At 30.8% G+C, this 21,900-nt stretch overlaps 2 protein-coding genes across 4 annotated transcripts in view; one reads left to right on the top strand and one right to left on the bottom strand.

Moving 5' to 3' along the window:
* LOC148618613 (uncharacterized) overlaps positions 1-5,212 on the top strand; it is a 13,631-nt gene extending 8,419 nt beyond the window's left edge. For both annotated transcript variants that reach the window (XM_088577692.1, XM_088577691.1), the window contains exon 6: positions 1,245-5,212. In XM_088577692.1, the coding sequence (XP_088433818.1) occupies positions 1,245-1,334 (90 nt within the window). In that variant the 3' untranslated portion in view covers positions 1,335-5,212. The remainder of the gene's footprint in view (positions 1-1,244) is intronic.
* LOC148618612 (geranylgeranyl pyrophosphate synthase-like) lies at positions 11-21,900 on the bottom strand. 2 transcript variants are annotated; one of them, XM_088577694.1, is made up of 13 exons: positions 21,798-21,900; positions 21,625-21,702; positions 20,150-20,218; positions 18,728-18,813; positions 18,394-18,440; positions 18,083-18,199; positions 16,664-16,765; positions 15,721-15,781; positions 13,632-13,710; positions 13,072-13,174; positions 10,951-11,065; positions 10,017-10,108; positions 11-1,290 (listed from the first exon to the last, which is right to left on the bottom strand). In XM_088577694.1, exons 2-12 carry the CDS (start codon positions 21,673-21,675, stop codon positions 10,018-10,020), a joined length of 921 nt encoding a protein of 306 aa, XP_088433820.1. In that variant the 5' UTR covers positions 21,676-21,702; positions 21,798-21,900; the 3' UTR covers positions 11-1,290; position 10,017. The 2 variants fall into 2 exon arrangements, with proteins under 2 accessions (XP_088433820.1, XP_088433819.1); XM_088577693.1 differs by lacking the exon at positions 11-1,290 and having other exon boundaries at positions 9,903-10,108.

Genomic DNA, 21,900 nt, shown 5'->3' with positions numbered 1-21,900 from the left:
GTAACATTAGAGACTATACAACAGGGACCAAGGGTAAGTAACATTAGAGACTACACAACAGGGACCAATGGTAAGTAACATTAGAGACTATACAACAGGGACCAATGGTAAGTAACATTACAGACTACACAACAGGGACCAAGGGTAAGTAACATTAGAGACTATACAACAGGGACCAATGGTAAGTAACATTACAGACTACACAACAGGGACCAAGGGTAAGTAACATTACAGACTACACAACAGGGACCAATGGTAAGTAACATTACAGACTACACAACAGGGACCAAGGGTAAGTAACATTACAGACTACACAACAGGGACCAAGGGTAAGTAACATTAGAGACTACACAACAGGGACCAATGGTAAGTAACATTACAGACTACACAACAGGGACCAAGGGTATGTAACATTAGAGACTACACAACAGGGACCAATGGTAAGTAACATTAGAGACTACACAACAGGAACCAATGGTAAGTAACATTAGAGGCTACACAACAGGGACCAAGGATAAGTAACATTAGAGACTACACAGCAGGAACAAATGGTAAGTAACATTAGAGACTACACAACAGGGACCAAGGGTAAGTAACATTGGAGACTACACAACAGGGACCAAGGGTAAGTAACATTAGAGATTACACAACAGAGACCAAGGATAAGTAACATTAGAGATTACACAACTGGGACCAAGGGTAAGTAACATTAGAGAAAAGACCAATGGTAAGTATTATTAAAGACTACACAACAGGGACCAAGGGTAAGTATTATTAAAGACTACACAACAGGGACCAAGGGTAAGTAACATTAGAGAAAAGACCAAGGGGTAAGTAACATTAGAGAAAAGACCAAGGGTAAGTATTTTTAGACTACACAACAGAGACCAAGGGTAAACTATTAGAGACTACACAACAGGGACTAATGTTAATTAAACTTCAAAGGTAGATGTGTATATAAAAAGGATATTTTTGTCTAATTCCTTTATAGGGTGATAATTTAACAATTGAATTTATTTGAAACAGTAGGTATTCTCTTTTTGAGTAAAGTTTGTCTAAATAATACAAGATAAAATATCAGTATAAAAATGGCACTTCATTAGAAGTGGTTTAACTTGTAGCAAGTTTATAGTAAAATCAATATCTATTGGTTGCACCTTGCATTTCAATTCTGGTAACAACAACATAGACCATCCAAATTTCTAGCATGATGTAGAAGTTTAATGACTGTTTTATGATTTCAGTGTGGTATTCTGACAGGTCGTCGCCGTGTTGTATCTTCTCCTAGATCTGTTGAGGAAGGAAAAAGTCTCATGAAAAATATCTATACTTAATTATATCTACATATTCATATTGGATTCTAGATTCTAAAGATTTAAAGTTTGAAAACATGTATTCCTGAATATAAATACTTATGGTTAAAGTTCTTTACTTTAACCTATAACTTATTTTCTACAAAGGGGTTTAGTTTCAAAGTAACTCTAAGTTCAAAGGGAGATAACTATTTATCAGAATCACCTTAGAATTTTATATTCAGTTTTTCAATTATTATTATATTGCACAGAATTTGCCTATTTGTTACTATGTTATTAAAGATGTAATCAGTCTAGTCAATATTGTTCCGAATATAAAAAATACAGTATGAATGGGAGAATTTCTACTTACATATTTTAGCACAAGTACTTATAAGCTCAACTGGCCAAAGGCCATGTGAGCTGTTGCCATCACTTGTCATCTGTCTTTGTTAACTTTTCAAAACTCTTCTTCTCTAAAACTATTTGACCAATCAGAACCAAGTTTTGTATGAATGTTTCTTAATGTATTCTGCATAGAACTGGTGTGGGGATTTTTTATCTGTCAAAAAGCATGTCCACCGTTACATAGAGGTCAGACAGAAGTTTTTTCATATATCTCCTAAATCCTCAAGTTTAGCCTGATTCTGGCTAGGTAAAAGTGTTCAGTATGATGAGAACTATCTATGGTCACACTTTCTTTAATATATTGAGCCATGTTGGGGTTATTGCCCTTTTTAAACTTTTTTTTTCCTATTTTTAATGTTACTTCTTTCAAAATCTTCTCCTCTGAAACTGCTGGACCAATTAGAACCAAACTTAGTATGAATTCCGCATGCTACTGGTTTGGAGACTTTTAACCTGTGAAAAATGGCCACTGCTGCTTAAAATAGAACATATATCTCCAAGACCATCAGGTTTACCGGTAGCCAAATTCTTTCATTTGCCAAAATGATCCTTATTATAAGGCCTACAAAAGTCTGCATTGCTTCTGTTGTCTGATGACCCTTTGTTAGACTTATTACCCTTAAAAGATGAAAAATGGAGTTTGTTTTTACAGTTTTCAGCCAATATCTGGAAAACTATAATAGATAGAAGAAACATTCAATTCCTGAAATGATCCATATAGATAAGGCCTACAAAAGTCTGCAAGGTATCAGTCAGACATCTCCTTGTAAGAGTTATTGAGTTCAAGGCGAAAAAATGATGTCATAGCAGTTTTAAGCCAATATCTTGAAAACTATAATAGAAAGAAACTTTCAATTGATGAAATGATTTTTGTGATAAGTCCTACCAAAGTCTTTAATTGGTCAAAATTGTTGAACTACTTTTTAGAGATATTGCCCTTGAATGGCAAAAATTTAACCAGCTGAGCAATTCAGGCTTCTTGGAGCCTCTTGTTTTATGATCAATATAGTTACTGTAGTACTTACATTGAGATTAAGTTTATTATTTGTTCACTTGTTATAACTGTTGTTTTGTTGTTGTTTTTTTTTAAAGGTACACATGGGGTTAGTTTTTTTTTGTGTGTTTTTTTTTTAATTTTGTTTTATAGGGGCTAGATATTTACTTGTACATGAAAGACAATTGGTATTATGGTTTACATCTATCTGTCTGATTGTTTATCCATCTGTCATATACATGTCACACCATGACTCATGAAAACCTTGTCCAATACTTCAAACAATTCTTTTTTATGAAAATTGATTTTGGAATTTTGAGTTTCAAAGTTATTTTAGAGGACATTATTAGTAAGAAAGAGAGGAATAAGATTAACATGAAAATCCTACTCTATTGATTACATTGCTGAAGAAAATCCTACTCTGTTGATTACATTACTGAAGAAAATCCTACTCTGTTGATTACATTGCTGAAGGAAATCCTACTCTGTTGATTACGTTACTGAAGAAAATTCTTCTCTATTGATTAAATTATTGAAGAGAATCCTACTCTATTGATTACATTACTGAAGAAAATCCTACTCTATTGATTACATTACTGAAGAAAATCCTACTCTGTTGATTACATTACTGAAGAAAATCCTACTCTATTGATTACATTACTGAAGAAAATGTAATTTTTAAGAAAACATTATAAGATTAATAGAAATGAAGTTTAAATTTTTAATGATTTGTTTATTAATCATGTGCTTCTGTAGACCATACTATACTTTTGAATGTTAACAATATTAATAGCAAACATATATGCATAATTACTAGTTTAAAATAGCATTAGTCCCATGTATTTGAATTTTAATATGACACACAGAAAAATTACAATCATATAATGGTATCATGCTGTCGTTTATTTATGACAGTGGTGGCATTGAGTATATAGACATTTTGTGTCCAGACAAGAATAAACTATAAATGTATAGGTCTTATTTTTCCAGGAATCAAGGGCCAGAAAGTGTCCAGAAACAAGTATCTTCATTGTCTGACAATAACTTAAATATTAGTGAATAGATCTCTTTGCAATTGTGCCACAAGTTGCCATAGCACCAAATGAAGGTGGGATCGATTTTTGGTGACTTGAACCATTCAGGAATAAGGGACCAAAAAGGTACCACTTTCATTTTGGTCAGATTCTTTTGCTGTATCAAGCTTATTGGCATGTCTATAGTTGCCCCATATGCAAGTTGTTAAAATATTGATTGTGAGTGCAATTTATTATTGCAGATGTCATAACTTCCAATAAATTTTGCACTCATGCTTTTTTTTTAAACTGGCACAGTTTACACTATTGGTAAAAAGATGAATGATAGTCCCTCAAATTTGTTTTGTTCATTTTAATTGAATCTCATATTCCTGTACTATTTTTGCTTTGTGTATGCAAATTCTTATTTTATATAATTATGATAGCAAGTCTAAGAGAGCATGTATTTTTCTTGTTTTTTTTCAGTTTTTTTTTTTTTTTTTTTTTTTTGGGGGGGGTTGGAAAGGCATTAGTTATTTATTTTTAGGCAATTATATAATGTTTTATTTTTCATATATTTTCATTTGCTTCTGTGTTTTAGTTAAATGAACATGTTTATTATGTATTTGTATTATGGTAATACTAAATTCTGTGCACATTGTATTTATAAAGTGTATTTGTAATGGTTTGTATTTTAAAAAAAAATATCCAAGCACCTTAGCTTTTCTGTATCATGAGAAAAAGGCTTTTTCAGTGGAAGCTATATGTTTTAAAACCCACTCTTGTAGTATATATGTATAATCTTTTGAATTCCTGTAGACTATCAACTTGTGACTAAGACAACTGTATACAGGTACACCTTTCCACAAGACCTTAAAAACAGGGTCTAAAAATTGTCCATATTTAACTAATGCTTGAGAAAACCTTTCAAGACAATCCTTTTGATGCTGTTAATTTAATGGTGCTTGTAATTTATAAATGTTTGATGAATATATTTGTGTATATGTTCTGAAGTTATATTATGGTGTTATTGTTCATGAATATTTATAAATCCAAGTAGTTGACAAACAGATTTTGGAATTTCAAATTTTTATCAGTTTAGTTTCATTTTTTTGGAAAATTTGCATAATCTATATTTTGCATATCTATAAAATTCTACCAACTTGTCATTAGTACAAAATTATATTGTTGATTCTTCTAGAAGTTATTTTTGGTGAAGTATTATGTCTAGAATCTCATGGTCTACGAGTGTAAACCATCAAATCAGAACAAAGTAAATTCTGAAATTTTGTTTGTTTGTAGATGCTTTTCACTGATAAATATCCCTTTTTACACCTTAAATATAAGATATACCATTTCCAATTAATTTTGAAAAAATCTGGAATAATTCATATCACATGAAAAGGAATTTCACATTACCGGTAGTTGATTTAAATTATGGAATTAACTTTCGTAATTTGTTTGGTTGTAATATTGCCTTGTTTACAACATAATAAAATATTGAATTTTATAAGATTTGTTGAATCTTAAATTTGCCATTAAGTGAAGAAATGTTTGACATAGCCATGATTCCACAATATGCACTAGGGTTGTAGACTTTGACATAGCCTTGGTGGGAATGGAAATCAAACATAATATGGTTGTAGACATTGACAAAGCTTTGGTGGAAGTAGTAAAACTCTACATAGTAAGGTTGTACACAGTGACATAGACTTGGTTGTAGCAGTAAAACTCAACTATACTATGTAGGGTTATAGACGTTGACATAGCCTTGGTGGAAGCAGTAAAACTCAACTATACTATGTAGGGTTGTAGACATTGACATGGTCTTGGTGGAAGCAGTAAAACTCTACATAGCAAGGTTATAGACATTGACATAGCCTTGATTGTAGCAGTAAAACTCTACATAGCAAGGTTGTAGACGTTGACATAGCCTTGGTTGTAGCAGTAAAACTCAACTATACAAAGAAAAGTACATGTAGTAGACATGCAAATATGTGAACATTAAGGAAAATTTGCTAATATCTTGCAATTGAAGTATTACCGGCAACTCAAAATATATTTACGGTCCTAGTTCCCAAGAAAACATTAGATTCTTCTTCTAAACAGTTTAGAAAAGGGTCAACATCCGAATAAAACATTTCAAGAAACACTTTACTCCTAATGAACAATATCAAATTGTATTTCCCAAATAAAACACAAATTGAAAGAACTCGGCAAGGAATTTGTTCTTATTCCTGCTGATAAAGCTGCAAATAATATTATTGTTATTTGTCATAAATTTTATATTGAAATTCAACCAAAAGAAATTACAAATTCACCGACATTCCAACTGACTAAATTTTCAGTAAGTGAAATTGTGAACAAACAAACTCGTTGCCACTTCTTTACAAGCTGAGCCTAGTACTATGGAAGTTCCTACTATGTATTGGCTTGCCAAAAAAACAAATCACCTCATAAATATTAATTCATTTCATTGTCAAGTCATTTCTCTACAACTAAACTTTCTATTTCACTTACTAGTGTGCTCAATACCATAAAAAATCTTAACATAAATTTTTGTAACAATATTTTCGTATGCTTTGGCGAAACCACTTATTGGCAAGTCATTGGAATTCCCATGGGGACCAATTGTGCACCACTTATTGCAGACCTCTTTCTGTACTGTTACAAATCACAATTTATGGCTAGAATAAATAAAGACCTTCCACACAACATTTGGTAGAAAAATTAAATAACACTTTTAGATATTTGGCGATATTTTGACTTCAATATCTATACTAACGATATATATCCTGTAGAACTGTCTTTAAACAAAGCAAATATTGATTATATAGAACGTCTGTTTCTTGATTTAAGTATTCATATTGATAATGGTAAACTTAATACTAAAATTTACAATAAAAGGGATGATTTTTCATTCCCTATTGTCAACTATCCGTTTTTAGATGGTGACATCCCGTTGTCACCATCATATGGTGTTTACATATCACAATTGGTTCAATTTGTTCATATTTGTAACAATGTTTTAATTTTTAACAAAAGGAATCTTTATAGAACCAAAAAATTACTACATCAAGGTTTTCAATATCACAAGCTCATAAAAACATACACAATTTGTTTCAACTGATACAAGGTACTCACATTCAAATACAAATGTACTTGTAAAGGATCAATATGTGTGGGTATCTCCCACCCTTTGCTTTACAGTAATATTCTAAACAAAGTACAGACACTCAATACTTAATAAATTAACTAAATTGTTGAATAGGCTCATTTGTAAGGCATATAGTTATGAAATTATTGTCACATCCTTAATGATAGCATTTTTTGGTATTAACATTAATTCAAGCAAACATGGTATGCTCTACAATTTCAAGTAGACTTTATCTTCTGTCTAGGATTAAAAAGTATCTGAACTTAGAAACAAGGAAACTGTTACTAAGGATATATTCTCCCATTAATATGTTATTAAGTTCTATTTGGGGCAATTGTACAAAAGAAAATTTATGTGTACTAGACTACAAAAGAAGGCAGCTAGGCTCATACTTGATGAAGAATTCTGTGCCCCATGTAATCCCATATTAGCTCTTTTAAGTTGGCTAAGTGTTGGGAATAGAATTATGTATCACAAGTGCCTATTGATCTTTAAATATTCAAATGGTTTAGCTCAATCTTATTTAACAGATAAAATAAAATTTGTTTCTGAATTAAATCCATACCATTTAGTAAATGCCATAAACAATGCTCTAAGACAGAACTATTCATACATACTTTTGTTTATTCTGGCCCCACTCATTGGAATACCCTCCCACATGAAATAAGAAATGCAAAAGGAATGAGTCTTTTTAAGCAGAAATTCAAAATCTTCCTAATGGAGCAACAGACAAATAATTCAACAGTATTCACATGTAGTAGCTATAGTATAAAATGATAATTTTGTTGGCATGCATTTATGTATCATTTACTAGTACTCATTTTGTGGCATTGAAATTAACCTTGTATTTTTGTTTAGTGTGAAGGCCTCAGGGAAGATAAGTTGTAAACTAACTGTGTTACCCTCTTGAAATAAAGTATTATGATCCTTATGTGCCCATAGGGTCTTTACAGAGAAATTAAAACACTATATTTAAAAGCAGTTTTTGGCATGACATGGGTTGTGTCCTTATTGTATGACATGTGATGAACCATGATTCCCAACCCCGCATGGTAAGAATTGGGATTGATTATACATATGATGGGAACATGTTTTTTTGTAGGTTTAAACTTGTCTAGAGCTGGCATATCAGTCAAATGCTAGTAGTCCTTAATTTGTACATTAGTGTAATCTATACCCGGTACTCAGTTTCTTTATTTCGGTTGTAACAAAGGACTCAGACCTTTTTTTCAACTGATTATTAATTGTGTAATATTTTGTACAGTGGCCAGATTTTAAAGGGGGAGGGTTGTGATCAAGCCATAGTACTTTTACCCTGCATCATTTTGTTAGCCTGTCCCAGGAATTTCTGGCCTTTGTTTGTCTTGTTTGGTTTTTACCTTTAGGTTATTTTTTATGTTACCCGAGTATATAAGGGCAACTCTTTCACTGTACCTGTGTATAATGATGTTTTGGGGCCAGCTGCACCCTGCCCAGTGATGTGAGGATTTCTTTGTCGTTCATTGAAGACAAATATGAGGCCTTGGGCTGATATTTTCATCCCAGGGGGGTTTTTGTCTCTTTGACATATACACCATATATATTTCCTTTATTTTGGTGGAAGCAGTATGTATTAGGGTTGTATGTATTGAATATGATATTAATGATGGCTTTTGCAGTAATTTGTACATGTAGCCATCATGTTGCACAGAGGCTATGCACACCTACATAAATCAAAATAATGACTGCAGAAGAGACTGCACATACCACAATTAACAAAATGCAAAAAGATGCTTACATTATTAAAAAAAAAATAAAAACAATTCAAGTATTGTGAAAAATTCTTGAAGGGTTTTGCACTATTGTGCAATTATGAGTATTCCCCAACTCAAAAACAGAAAATCTGTATATTTATACTCCATATTTTTTATACTTGCATGAGAACATGAATTTACCGGTAGTTAAAATACGAAATGATCAGTTAGCATTGAATTCATGTAATATTACCCAGTTTCCAATTCAAACACAGGGGCTTGTTACAACTGACTATATAGGTCATATACATTATCAGGACCCCAATATCTACATATAACCATTACCAGTTGTTTAATTTGGTTCCAGGTAACCAGTTGTTTTGATTGAAAACATTCAATACATCCGGTTACCAAAGAGTATACAATTATATCAAGGGAACCAAGACTCTAGCGAAAGTCATCCGCTTTTAAAGCATATTGCATTTGTGCCATTTCAGATGTTGAAAGTAAGCCAAAAGCAGCGGAAAAGAATATTTGACGATTAGCAACTTACTCTACCAGTGCACCTGGTCTTTGCTCCCAGTTTTTAGTGGAGTCCGAGTTGCTCATTTGCTTTTGTTACTAAGTATGTATGATTTTAGTTATTTTATGTTCTTTGTTGTCTATGTCTGTTTTCCATGTCTGGTCTTTGTCCCTGGATTACATTCTTTTGATTACTGCTACAACCTTGGTTCCCTTGATTACTTTTTGAAGAATTCAGTCTTTGATTTAAAACTAAAAGGGAACTTATAATCAATGTGAATTAACAAATCACTGAAGTTTCATTGAAATTGCTGACTTGGTTTTTAAATCTTAGTCCAAAAAGAAAAAGTTCCATTACTCAAAAACAAAAAAATTGAAAATTTATAAAAATGGAAAGGGTACTCACATTAATTAAAAAAAAAAACAATATACCAAAGTTTCACAAAAATTGGTTGCAGCATTTTTGAGTTACTGTGCGAACTGTGCTGTGAACGACAGACAGACAGACACAGGCATACCATAATATGTACTGTCTTAAAAGACAGTTTTATAAAAATATAAAGGGAGCTCACATCAATAGAAAAAAAATGGTTTTCACGAAAGTTTCATAAAAACTGGTGGCCACATTTTTTAGTTATTGTACAAAGTGTGAATGACAGACAGACACCAATATCTCATAATACATCCCCTCTAAACAGACAACCTGAGACAGGCCTATAAAAACATAATGTAAGAGGCAGCCATACATTGTCTAAGGAATAGATCTTTTTCGTATTTCAGCAATGAAACTAAAAAAGAGAGTTTATTGCACATAAAGAAGATAACAATAAAAAGAACATGATTAAATTTTTGTTAAATCAAAATATGATGAGATGAATTATGTAAAATTCCACTAACATTAACTGCCATTTCTGTATATTTTTTTCAGTTCATTAAATAAGCCAGTGAGTATTGGATTTCCTCCTTGTTGTGTAATCAATTCTATAGCCCTGCAATGAAGAAATACAGTATGATAGGAAAGAAACATAATTTATATTTTATATAAAGGGATATGAAGTCAAATAAGATTACGAGAGTAATACACAAAATTCTTTTAAGTGAAAACAAAACGTTATCTAGATCTTAAATCCATCACTACACACTAACATACCAAATACAATCTCAAAGACCTTACAAAAAAAAATTTTCAAAAACCTGTCAGCATATAAAAATAAAATGCTTTTCAAACACTGAACAGTTGGGATAAGTATGGTTTGATTTCAGATTGTGAACTGGTAGACAAAAGAAATAAGTAAATTATACAAAGTTTAAGAAAACCCTTTTTTCTGGAGCTATTTGGACCTGAATTCCTGATGAACAGCTGAATGAAAGAGCTTAAACACAGTACAGTTACTACAGTACAACTAAACAACCTGAAGCTGCATACCAAATTTCTAATTGCTCCCACAGGAGAAAAAATACATTCTGTACGTCAAAGCTGCAGAGCATCTAAAATCCACTTTATATTACCTCCCTTTTAAAACATCCAACAATACTTATCTTGTTTCAAGTAATGCTTAATCCACTAATTTTCATTAAAGCTACTTGGTTTACTAAATGATGTATCAGGAACAGGATTGTATAATTCTTCATAGCTATATTTTTTCACTATTTTCAATGTGAATGAAGATTACAATCTAAGATGTAAAAGTTACATAATGTTTGTTAAAACCAGTATTTCTTTAACTCCAAAATTTCTTCAACTTTGTTTTGTAAAACTTAAAAAAAATTTATATTTAATTTCGAATTGTGGGGGAGGGGGTTAAAACAATAGCAAATGAATAGTCCCTACCTGCATTCCAGCTGTATCAATATCTGTTTAGTATACTCAAAGGAACCTATTTTCTCCATACACTCTACACAGTATTTTTTCACATCATTGTCTTTAGTCTTTTGACGTATTATACCTTAGTCGATTAAGGTGAAAATAAACAAATGTTGCCTTTTTAATGTGATATATGTGAAGAAAATCATATATTTTGTAGTAAAAGTTTAAGAAATAAGTTCTTCAAAAATAAATGCAGTCCTTGTGAATTCACATAGATGTAAGTAATCTATTATTTAACAATTAAATTCAGAGAAAGTGATCATTCTTTATTGCATTGGTTATTTAATATTGTGCTTTAAATATAATCAGATCTGCAGTACAGGAGACATATTCAGAAAACTGAAATGCAACAGCGTGCACAAGCAGAGTTGGGTCCCCATTTTAGAGAAAGAAATACTTTAGATATTTTAAATCAATAGGGTTCTCATTTACATGATATGTTACAATATCCCAATGTTCTATCTGAATTGGATGCAAACATTTTGAGTTAATTTTTACAGGAAAAAAATTGAATTTATTGACAACTATGACCTTGACAGCAAACAAAATTCTCCAAAATCAATAGTTTTTTCATTAATCTGGTATGTAACAATATCTACGAGTTCCATGCCAATCAGATGTAAACTTTTTAAATTATTGTCTCGAATCCAAATTTTTATTCAAAAATTGAAAAATTCTTGGCATATTTGACCATGACCAAAACTTTCCTCAAATCAATAGGTGTCTCACTTATCTGGCATGTAACAATATCTTAATGTTTTGTTTGAATCAGAGGGAAACTTTTATGATTATTGCCTGGAAACCTAATTTTTTGCAAAAAAAAAGTTTTTTATGACTGTGACCTTGACCTTGTACAAAATTTCGCAAACTCAAAAAGATCTTATTTACCTGGTATGTAACAATATCCAAAAGTTTGGTTTGAATCGGATGTAAACTTTGGAGTAGTCATCCAGAAACTTCAATTTTATGAAAAAAGTTTAGTTTTTTGGCTGCTGTGACCTTGACCTTAAACAATATCTCCCCAAAATCAATAGGGATCTTACTTAACTGATATGTAACAATATCCTAAAGTTTGGTTTGTAAACTTTTGAGTTACCATCCAATTTTACAGAAAAAGTTTTTTGGCCACTGTGACCTTGACTTTAAACAAAATTCCCCTAGATCAATAGGATTCTCACTTTCCTGGTATGTAATGATACCCCAAAGTTTGGTTTGAATCAGATATAAACTTTTCCAGTTATTGTCCAGAAACCAATGTTGACACATGCCCGCCATCACCAAGACAAATAGCTGAGCTCAACTTCGTTTGCAACCAGGCTAAAAATGTACTAGATAAGAAACCCTAGTTATTCATCAATACAACAACATCTAAACTGATATTTTTATACATGAACTGTTTATGCTATATGAAAGAAATGTTCAACTTTAACAAGGTTTTTTTTATATTTTAAAGGGAAAATATTTTGTTTATAACTTCTAGTAAATATTAACCATTTCCTATTTAAGAAAGAAGTATGGACTTCTTATCATGAGCTATGTTTATGGTAAAGTAGATCATACCTATTATAGTATGCTTTTCTGTCATCTTGATAAACCATATAGATGTATGTGTTTTCATTACTATTAATAACATTCAAAATGATGTAAAAATAATTTGTTTAAATTTTTTTTTTAAAATTTAAACATAAAAAATTTGTATGGTAAAATTTCCAACATTCTTTAAAGTAAAACAATTGGCAAGAAAAAACCTTTCAATGGGGAGATTATTGGCACAGAAAAATTGTCTTTTTAATTGACACTCAATTTCTTTTACATTAAAGGTCATATTTAAGGAAAATCTATGTACAAAAAATATTAGGTTTGATCTACTTTAAAGGAAAATATGAAAAATCAACAAAAAAGAGAACAAAACCAAAAGCTTGTTCAATTACAGAGAAAGATGAAGTTTCTAAAACAGCTTAATTCATTTGAAGGTGTAATTTTTCAATGTTTTAATTTGCACTAACTAGTTCATTTGCACACTATTGATTTATAATTTATTGGATAGTCACACAAACCTAATACACCCCTTTTATAAAAGGATACTGAGAACTTGGTTATTGTCAGGACTACTGCGTATAGCATGGATAATAGGAAATGAAAATTTCCCTTCTGTCAAATCTTCACAGTAACTCTTATTAGCTTCATACTGAAATACAAGTTACAAATTTATTGTAATTCTTCTCTTGAATATTCATGTGCATAGCAACAGTATTAAGATTAACTGTGAGACACTCATTTTCTTAGAATCAATGTTTGTGATTTGTTAAAAAATAGTATTCATACCAACACTTTAGATCTCTGTTTGTATTTGACATATAAGAAGGTATCTAGGCTTTGTCATGTAAAAAAATAATGTGCACTTAAAATTGGTACTCACAAACAATTTTATATTCACAATAATAACTAATGACATTTCCTATTATCTTGGCTATTGAAAGTAAAAAAAAAAATTTATGAATAATAAAAAAAATTGCTGTGCACATTTTAACATTGTACTACATGTCATTAGAATTCTATAAATGGGAGTACAAATTCTATGACAGCAAAACAAAATGATAAGAAAAAAGGGGAATATGAAATAAGTACTTGGAAATGGTACTTACTTCTTTTGATATCAAATTGGCAAAATCATCTCTAATTTGAAAATATAAACCCATACAATCCAGTAATGGTTTAAAATCACTGAAAACAGAAAATAACTCCACTCGTTGTAAAAATCACTGAAAACAGAAAATAACTCCACTCGTTGTAAAATCACTGAAAACAGAAAATAACTCCACTCGTTGTAAAAATCACTGAAAACAGAAAATAACTCCACTCGTTGTAAAAATCACTGAAAACAGAAAATAACTCCACTCGTAAAAATCACTGAAAACAGAAAGTAACCCCACTCGTTGTAAAAATCACTGAAAACAGAAAATAACTCCACTCGTTGTAAAAATCACTGAAAACAGAAAATAACTCCACTCGTAAAAATCACTGAAAACAGAAAGTAACCCCACTCGTTGTAAAAATCACTGAAAACAGAAAATAACTCCACTCGTTGTAAAAATCACTGAAAACAGAAAATAACTCCATTCGTTGTAAAATCACTGAAAACAGAAAATAACGTAACTGGTTGTAAAAATCACTGAAAACAGAAAATAACTCCACTCGTTGTAAAAATCACTGAAAACAGAAAATAACTCCACTCGTTGTAAAAATCACTGAAAACAGAAAATAACTCCACTCATTGTAAAAATCTTATTTTTGTAATTTTTTTTGCATGTAATGTTAGCAAGTAAGAGTTAGAGTTTATTATACAAATAGCAATGATTTATCAAATGCTCCCTGTGACATTTTGACAATTCATACTGTAAAATGAATTCTAAAATTGCATCTGAACATTCTCCCATCACAACACAAATATTAATCCATCTATCACAAATTTTAATTTATGTTAAAAAAAAACAACAAATTATGGAGAAAATCTATCAATAAGATAATCAATTGGTTATAACCAAAATGTAATGACTAAAGCCAAGAATGTTTAAAGACTTAACTTACTGTGGTCAAATCTGGGCATTCTTTGGTACTTGTGATCAAATTTTGGTTATTCACTCTTTCAAATGATTATCTTATTAGACTTTTGTATATTTTAGTACATATAAGCTTGGCAGGGTTTCAAATTAGCAGGGGTCAACTTTTCAATGGCCCCTAAAATTTGGTGTGGGCTACCAAAATATCTACTTTGATTGTAAAGAACTATATATAAATATCTACTGTGATTGTAAAGAACTATATATATATTTATATTTATATACTACCATACATCGTGTACTAAGTTACAGCTCCAGATTAATCCTACGAGGAGGAATGACCTGGCCAGTGAAAGCTATATTTTTATATAGCCTAGCTGGCCGAGTGGTCTAGGGCGATGGACTTAGTGCAGGCGCTGTTACCATAGATGTCACAGCGGTACGAGTTCGAGTCCCGTGGAGGGAACGACCAAAAATTTGCTTCGCAAATTTGACAGTTCTAACATCGTTGGGAATTTTTCAGACCCTTCTATATTTATATATATATATAGGCTACCAAAGGTTAAAACCCTGGCATGGTATAGAAAAGAATATAAACACACCTAATCATTTAGACCTATCAATCACCTTGAATAATTGAAGAAATTAAGCAACTAATAAAAGTATTATGAACTAATGGAAAGAATGATCTATGTAGAAATTGAATGAAGCATTGAGAATAATGATAATGATAATAAAGATTATATGTGTTGCTGGTTGCATTTAATGAAATGCTTAAAGGGGCATAGCTTGATACAATCCCACAGGTCAAATCCTGAACAGTTTTGGCAAGTATGTACACATCAATTTTAAGTTGATATGTACAGCTCTGAATAAATGTTTGACATTGGATAAGTGGTCAAAGGACTTAAAAAACATGCAATTACACTTATATACACTGACACATAAACAGATATGATTCCTATATACCCAAAATTTTTCTTGCAGAAATAATTATAAAAATTTTCGATATACGAATATAACATGGACCACATGTTTATTTGCTTTCATACAAAGTAATAATAGTAAATATTGTTTTAACCCAGTAGCTTGAAATTAAAAACAACAAAAACTATGGCATGAATGCACTGTTTTTTTTCTCTTTAAAATAGTTAATCAAAACACTGGTATTTACCTCTTATTATCACTAAACAGCTGCATTAGTTTTACTGCTAATCCAAATAATCCACCTGTTTCTGCAAGTAAATATTTAAATTTTATATTAAATTATCTCCCCTGACCAAGGATAAAACATGTGTTTTCTATAAATATTGAAAAGTGTGGTACTTAGACTGCAGGATACAAATAAGTCTATTTATTGTTTAAGGAATGATTAATGGCTCCTAATATTTTATAGAGGATTTAAGAATGGGTTAGACATAATTTTCATATATCTTTTTCCATCAGCGACAGCAAGGGGTAAAATAATATGAATATCATGTCTACATGTACCCATGCTCAAAAACTAATAAATCATTGTGAAATGTTAATTGTAAAATTATCCAATCAAATACGCCAAGAGTGGAGGATGTTTTGGCAGTCATTTGTCATTTATAGTATGGTGTTGTGACTTCACAAGTTTAACGTCTGCGTTAGGCACAGTGTCGTACTGATTTACACATAGGTCTTAAAAATTGTTCATTTCATACTTAGGGAGGTACAAAATGTATAAAACATGAATATAAAAGGTCATATACCCAACATGAATTATTTCAATTCTAATATGACAAAAAGACTATTTTTGCAGCTGTATTGCCCAGGGACAGATATACCTAGTACCGGTAATATATTGCTTGATGTTTATAAGACATCGTATTAGAATGAGTATTTTGCCATGCTTTCCTTCAATCATTGCTATACTCAATATTAAAACCTTTATTGACAAATGACCCAGATATCCAGACAGTATTTTACAAAGCCAATAAAAAAGGTGAAATTGAAGAAATTGGAAGTAAAATTACGGTAAAAAAAACAAAAGTATCAGTATACCAGTAATCCAGAATTGAAAAAGCAAAAAAAAATTGTGTCTGAATATCTCTCAAGCATTGAACGACTTCAGCAGTCAGATAAGAACTTACTCCTGATGACCATCGTTTTATATTCCTCCTCTGAAGGACAAACAATAGCATCCCTCCAATAGATGTCCATCCCTTGGCCTCGATGTAACTCTAGAAGTTGTTCTACAATTACATGACATACTGAAGTCTTTAGATTACTAATAAAACTTCGAAATACATTTCTTTAATTAAAACACGTTTCTAGTTTTCTGCAGGGTCCACAATAATACAATGTGATTTCTTTTTTCTCTCTATTATTGTTCTATTTAAACTTCATTAAGATAAATAAAAAGCTTCATCGAGCATGATACAACCACAGTGGTTGAACCCTGAACAGTTCACATCAAATGGTTGGGACACTATATTGCACAAAATTTTAAAATTAAATTAAAAATTTTCAACAGCAGACCAAGAATGAAAAAAAATATTGTTAAAAACACACTAAGGAACGAACACTAATGAACATTCATGCAAAGTTTGGTTACAATCTGTAGAGTAGTTTCTGAGAAGAAGATGTTTGAAAAAGTTCACAGACGACATAGACGGACAACGACCACAAACGCATAGTGATGGCAATAGCTCATATGGCCTTCTGGCCAGGTAAGCAACTAAAAAAGTTGAATTTTTTGGCCCAACTTTGAGCCCTTATAACCTGAAAACAGTTCAAAACACATAAAATCTGCTTTTGATAATTTGTTTACTAGAATTAAATGATGAACATAATAAAAAAAGAATAATTAAAATCAGAAAAAAACAAACATTCTACATTGGTTTTACCCTTTTTCTAAAAAGGTAGGGGCCACAAAGTCCAAATTAAATAGGAATCTTCCTGTAGTTAAAAGTAAAATCATATCAAAATTTCAAAACAACGTTCTACCACAATTAAATTATCGCATGGAATCAAAGTGTCCCAAGACACCACTACGACAACAACCCCCGACAACTGTGCCATAACATTATACAACGGCAAATTTTTTGCAGTCATATAACAAAAAGGAATATTTATGTAATGACATAAGAACAGAAAACATGTCAGTTATCTGTTCTTTTTATCTTGGACAAATTTGGAATCCTGATCTCATTGATCAATGGCCATCCAGTTTTCTCAATGACAGATCAAAAAGCAAATATCATGAAAATTAGTCTTTAAAAATGTGTTGTAAACTTCCGATTCCATTCCGCCATTCATAAATTTATGGGCTTCTTTGACCAATTTTTTATCAACTTTCATAGGACATTTATTTCTTAAGGGAAATTTCGAAACATTACTCCCTCCAAAATTATCCTTGTAATTTATACCTGTACATACCAATTAGGGAATTATGCCTCACCAGGAAGTGCTGAGCAACAAAAAAATTTTAAGACATTTAAAATTTTTTACAGTATAAATGAAGCTCATTAACTCAGAAATACATATAATATTTGGTTTGTAATAAATACCTGTAAATACTTTTGTAGCTTCAGAATGTTCCAGTTGTAAAACTTTCTGTAAGCCCAAAAAATACATGTAGTTTGCTGAGTTGATTGTATGTGCAACTCCATAAATAGAATGTGCAACTACAAAAAGAAAAAGAAAATATTCACTTATTTTAATAATCAATCATTAAGTTACAACATCTTATTTTAAATAAATTCATGATTTTCTTCTAAAGTGACCAAGATTGAAATTCCATTTACAACATTAAAGTTTTATGTTAAAATTTCATCTAAAGGCAATAAAATCAAATGAAGTTCTAATACATTTTACTCACCAGGAATTCCTCTCCTCAGTTTGGAATTATCTTCAATATCATCAATTCTAAAATATTATGTTTATTCAATTTAAATGTTGACAAGTAATACACCTTCAGGATTTACTATTCATACATCAAAGAGTACTTTGTATAAAGCAGCTTTGTTATGAAACAATGTTCAGTTGTTCTATGATAATAATAATAATAATGATAATGATAATAAATGATACATAAAGTTGGTTTAACACTGACCATTAATATGTAAGTGGTTTGCATATTTTTTCTGGGACCCTATCAAAAAATTAAGTACAATTTACATAACTTTTTGTTTTGGTATTTAATGTAAACTTACAAAAGACTAGCATTATGTAACATTTGTGTGACTTCTGCAATAATCTGTAATTTGTCCTCTGGAATGTTCAGCCAAATATTAAATGCCTGGATAAAATAAAAATTGGATAAGGTATTAACTATTCAAGTGAAATTATACATTACTTTTTGGAAAAAAAAAATCATAAAAAATATGTTTCACCCTCCCAAATAGGAGTGACAATAGGTTATTAAGCAGTTTTATTTGAGTACTTTTAGTACATAATTTATTTTTAAACCTTTAACTTATATATTTATATATTTATAGCCTAAAAATTTCATGTGTACAGCATATCTTACTTTGCAATTTAATTAAAATTAAACTTATCAATTGTTCCATTCAGTCACTACATGCAGTGAATGGAACAGTTGATAGGTCTAATGTCAAAATTTGGAATGATTATATGATGATTGGTATTTTTTGTATTTTTTTTGTAGAATATTACTTAAAAAAATATTTTTAATGAGATATTATTTCATTTTCAAAAGACACAATCTGATAAAAACTGTCTCATATAATGCATCAGCCATCTTGTTAAATGTTTTACTTAAACTCATGTCAAAAAGTTTGTACTTAAATAGCTTCTTGTTCAAATGAGATCAATTAGGGCTATCAATTTTATCTAGCTTAAATTTCCATTCTGAACAATTATACAACGTAAAAATAGGAGATGTGGAAGGAATGGCAATGAGTCATCCACCAAAAGCCAAGCAACGAACTATTAAAATTCTACAAGTCAGCAGAGGGTCCTCAAAAGAGAAGTTTAGCAAAATTAACTTGTACAGGTACATGTACTTGTATCCATCTCATAGGCATACACATTGTACTTTACTTAAGATTTAGCAACTCAATGTGTACGTCAACATGTAGCATACAAGTAAACCCCCACATTCCTGTAGTTTATGCCTGCACATGTATGCATATTCTATCAATAAATTTCATCTATATCTATCCAAATTGCATGCAATATACATGTAATTGAAAAATCATGTAATGAATGTTTAAAAATCTACGAGTTCTGACTTATATGTGAATGGTGGTCTACAAGTTCCTTGTTTATGCATACATCAACGTCACACTTGTTGATGACTTAATACACACATTTCTGGGTTATTCCCCTCACAAGTACATGTACCCAAACAAGTTGATATTGCTAAACCTCTCTAATGATGTACAAAACCCATACCATAAAGCAAGCAGCAAAAGGCCCAAAAAAAATGAAGTGTAACTATTCATAAAAGTCGACCTAATCTATAGAAAAACTGTTAAACAATTAACAATGGACATGAAAAACAACTACACCCACTGGACTAAAAGTTCCTGGCTTGGAACAGGCAACATTGATTGCATCAAAAATCTTGTAAAACATCAGTAAAGATATACATAGAGGAGATAATTACTTACTGCAGATAATTTGGTACGAACTTGTTTCCCTGGAATTTGACATATGTACTGGTATGGCTCTTGTAATATCTGCAAGATCAAAAATGTAGTTCATCATAATTTTTAATAAATTTGTCTACTGAATACAGGTAAAATCTAAATACTACAAAAAAAATTTGCTTATCCATATAAAAAATGAAAATCTTCATGCTCAAAACATAAAGTCAACAACCTTAATTTTTATTACATGTATGTTTATAACAAAATCCATACGTCTCTGGTCCTACATCATTGTCATATATTTTTCAGTAAATAATGATCTTCAATATGCAGGGATTATCCTGGAATGGGCCCTTCCAATTTTACGGGAAAATGTGTTGAGATAGAATTAAACTAGTCATTTATTTGGCTGGGTCCCTTAATAGTGTTTAAAAACTTAGCAAGTAAGAAACTATAGTGTTGTGTTACAAATTGACTTCATAAAATTAAGTAATAATGAGAGCATACAAAATATATTCCACTGAAAAAGTGACTAAGTCCAAAATGCTAAAAATCAGGAAAAAATACTGAAATATCTTAATATTTTTGGTGCACATCTTCAACATGTTTGTAAACAAGAGGTTCCCAGGAGCCTGAATCACTCAGTTGGCTTTCTTAGGCTTTCAATGGCAATAACTCTATAAATGAGTTGCTGACAAGGCCTACAGTATGCCTTATTATTAGGATCATTTCACCAATTTTAAGTTTTTTTCTATCTATCATAGTTTTCGAAATAATGGCTAATAAAAAGCTTTGCAGAGTGCAGCATGATACTGCTGTGGCCATCAAACTCTGTTCACTTGGCACAATAATAGTTTTTTAACACACTTAAACATAGGGACTTACAGTTCATTATGGAGACAACAACTGGTTTGGACACAATATAGAACAAAATTTGAAATTCAATTAAAAATTTTGAAAATTGAACCAAAAATTAAAAAGTAGATTTTTTGGTGGTGTGACCCCTTTGACCCCTTATAATTTGAAAACCATAGGAGATATCTGAAATCTGATGGAACAATGCAGGCAGGCAGTGACATTCTCATGAAAAATTCAAATTAAAAAAAATTGTAATAAGGCCAAAAATAAGAATACTTTTAGGTGTGGCCCCTAAGAACTTGAAAACAGTTAAAGATATCTGAAATCTAATTGCAAAAATGCAGCAGCAATTTTTATGAGGAATCCAATTTAAAAAAAAATCAAAATCACACCAAAAGTAAAAAAGTTGCTTTAAAATGTTTGATATAATAACATATCATCATATTACATAAAACATGACATATAAGACATACAAAGGAGAAAATGACATGGCACAAATATCATAAGAAACAAATGTTAAACAAGCATTAAATCTTGATTTAACCGTTTTATGTTTAAACAATAAATTTTCAAGAAAGTATTGGACTACAATCTATACGAAATACGAAATATTTATTTGTTCTAACACTTATATCTACCCTTTCAGTAATAATGTCGTTGTCTTCCGACTTCTCAATTTCAGTTGACATGCTTCAGACTGATTCCGGAAATTTTGTCTGTAAAGTAAGAGGTTGAAATAGTCAAAAATATAAAATCTTCAACTCTGCTCGTTAAAGAACCAATGTAATATTTATAACAATTAAATCTTTACATTAAATATCTAAGACTGGAACACTGTTTTAGTCACTTTAATTAAATATAGTAATGACTCCTAGCTGATAAAATGTTCAGGTTCGTCACCGGTAATTTTCCGG

Source organism: Perna viridis, chromosome 4 (genome assembly GCF_037379345.1).
Source record: "Perna viridis isolate PV_CMFRI_1.1 ecotype Kerala chromosome 4, ASM3737934v1, whole genome shotgun sequence".
Lineage (NCBI taxonomy): Eukaryota > Metazoa > Mollusca > Bivalvia > Mytilida > Mytilidae > Perna > Perna viridis.
The sequence above is the reverse complement of the archived record's forward strand: the minus strand, read 5'-3'. Positions and strand labels throughout refer to the sequence as shown.

What these genes read in the sequence shown, in the direction of transcription:
- LOC148618612 (XM_088577694.1), bottom strand. Translation starts at nt 21,675, where the DNA reads ATGTCAACTGAAATTGAGAAGTCGGAAGACAACGACATTATTACTGAA. An exon ending in TTCGTACCAAATTATCTGCA is followed by an intron (nt 18,814 to 20,149) that starts GTAAGTAATTAT and finishes TATTTTATCCAG; the next exon opens with GCATTTAATATTTGGCTGAA. An exon ending in TTACATAATGCTAGTCTTTT is followed by an intron (nt 18,441 to 18,727) that starts GTAAGTTTACAT and finishes ATAATATTTTAG; the next exon opens with AATTGATGATATTGAAGATA.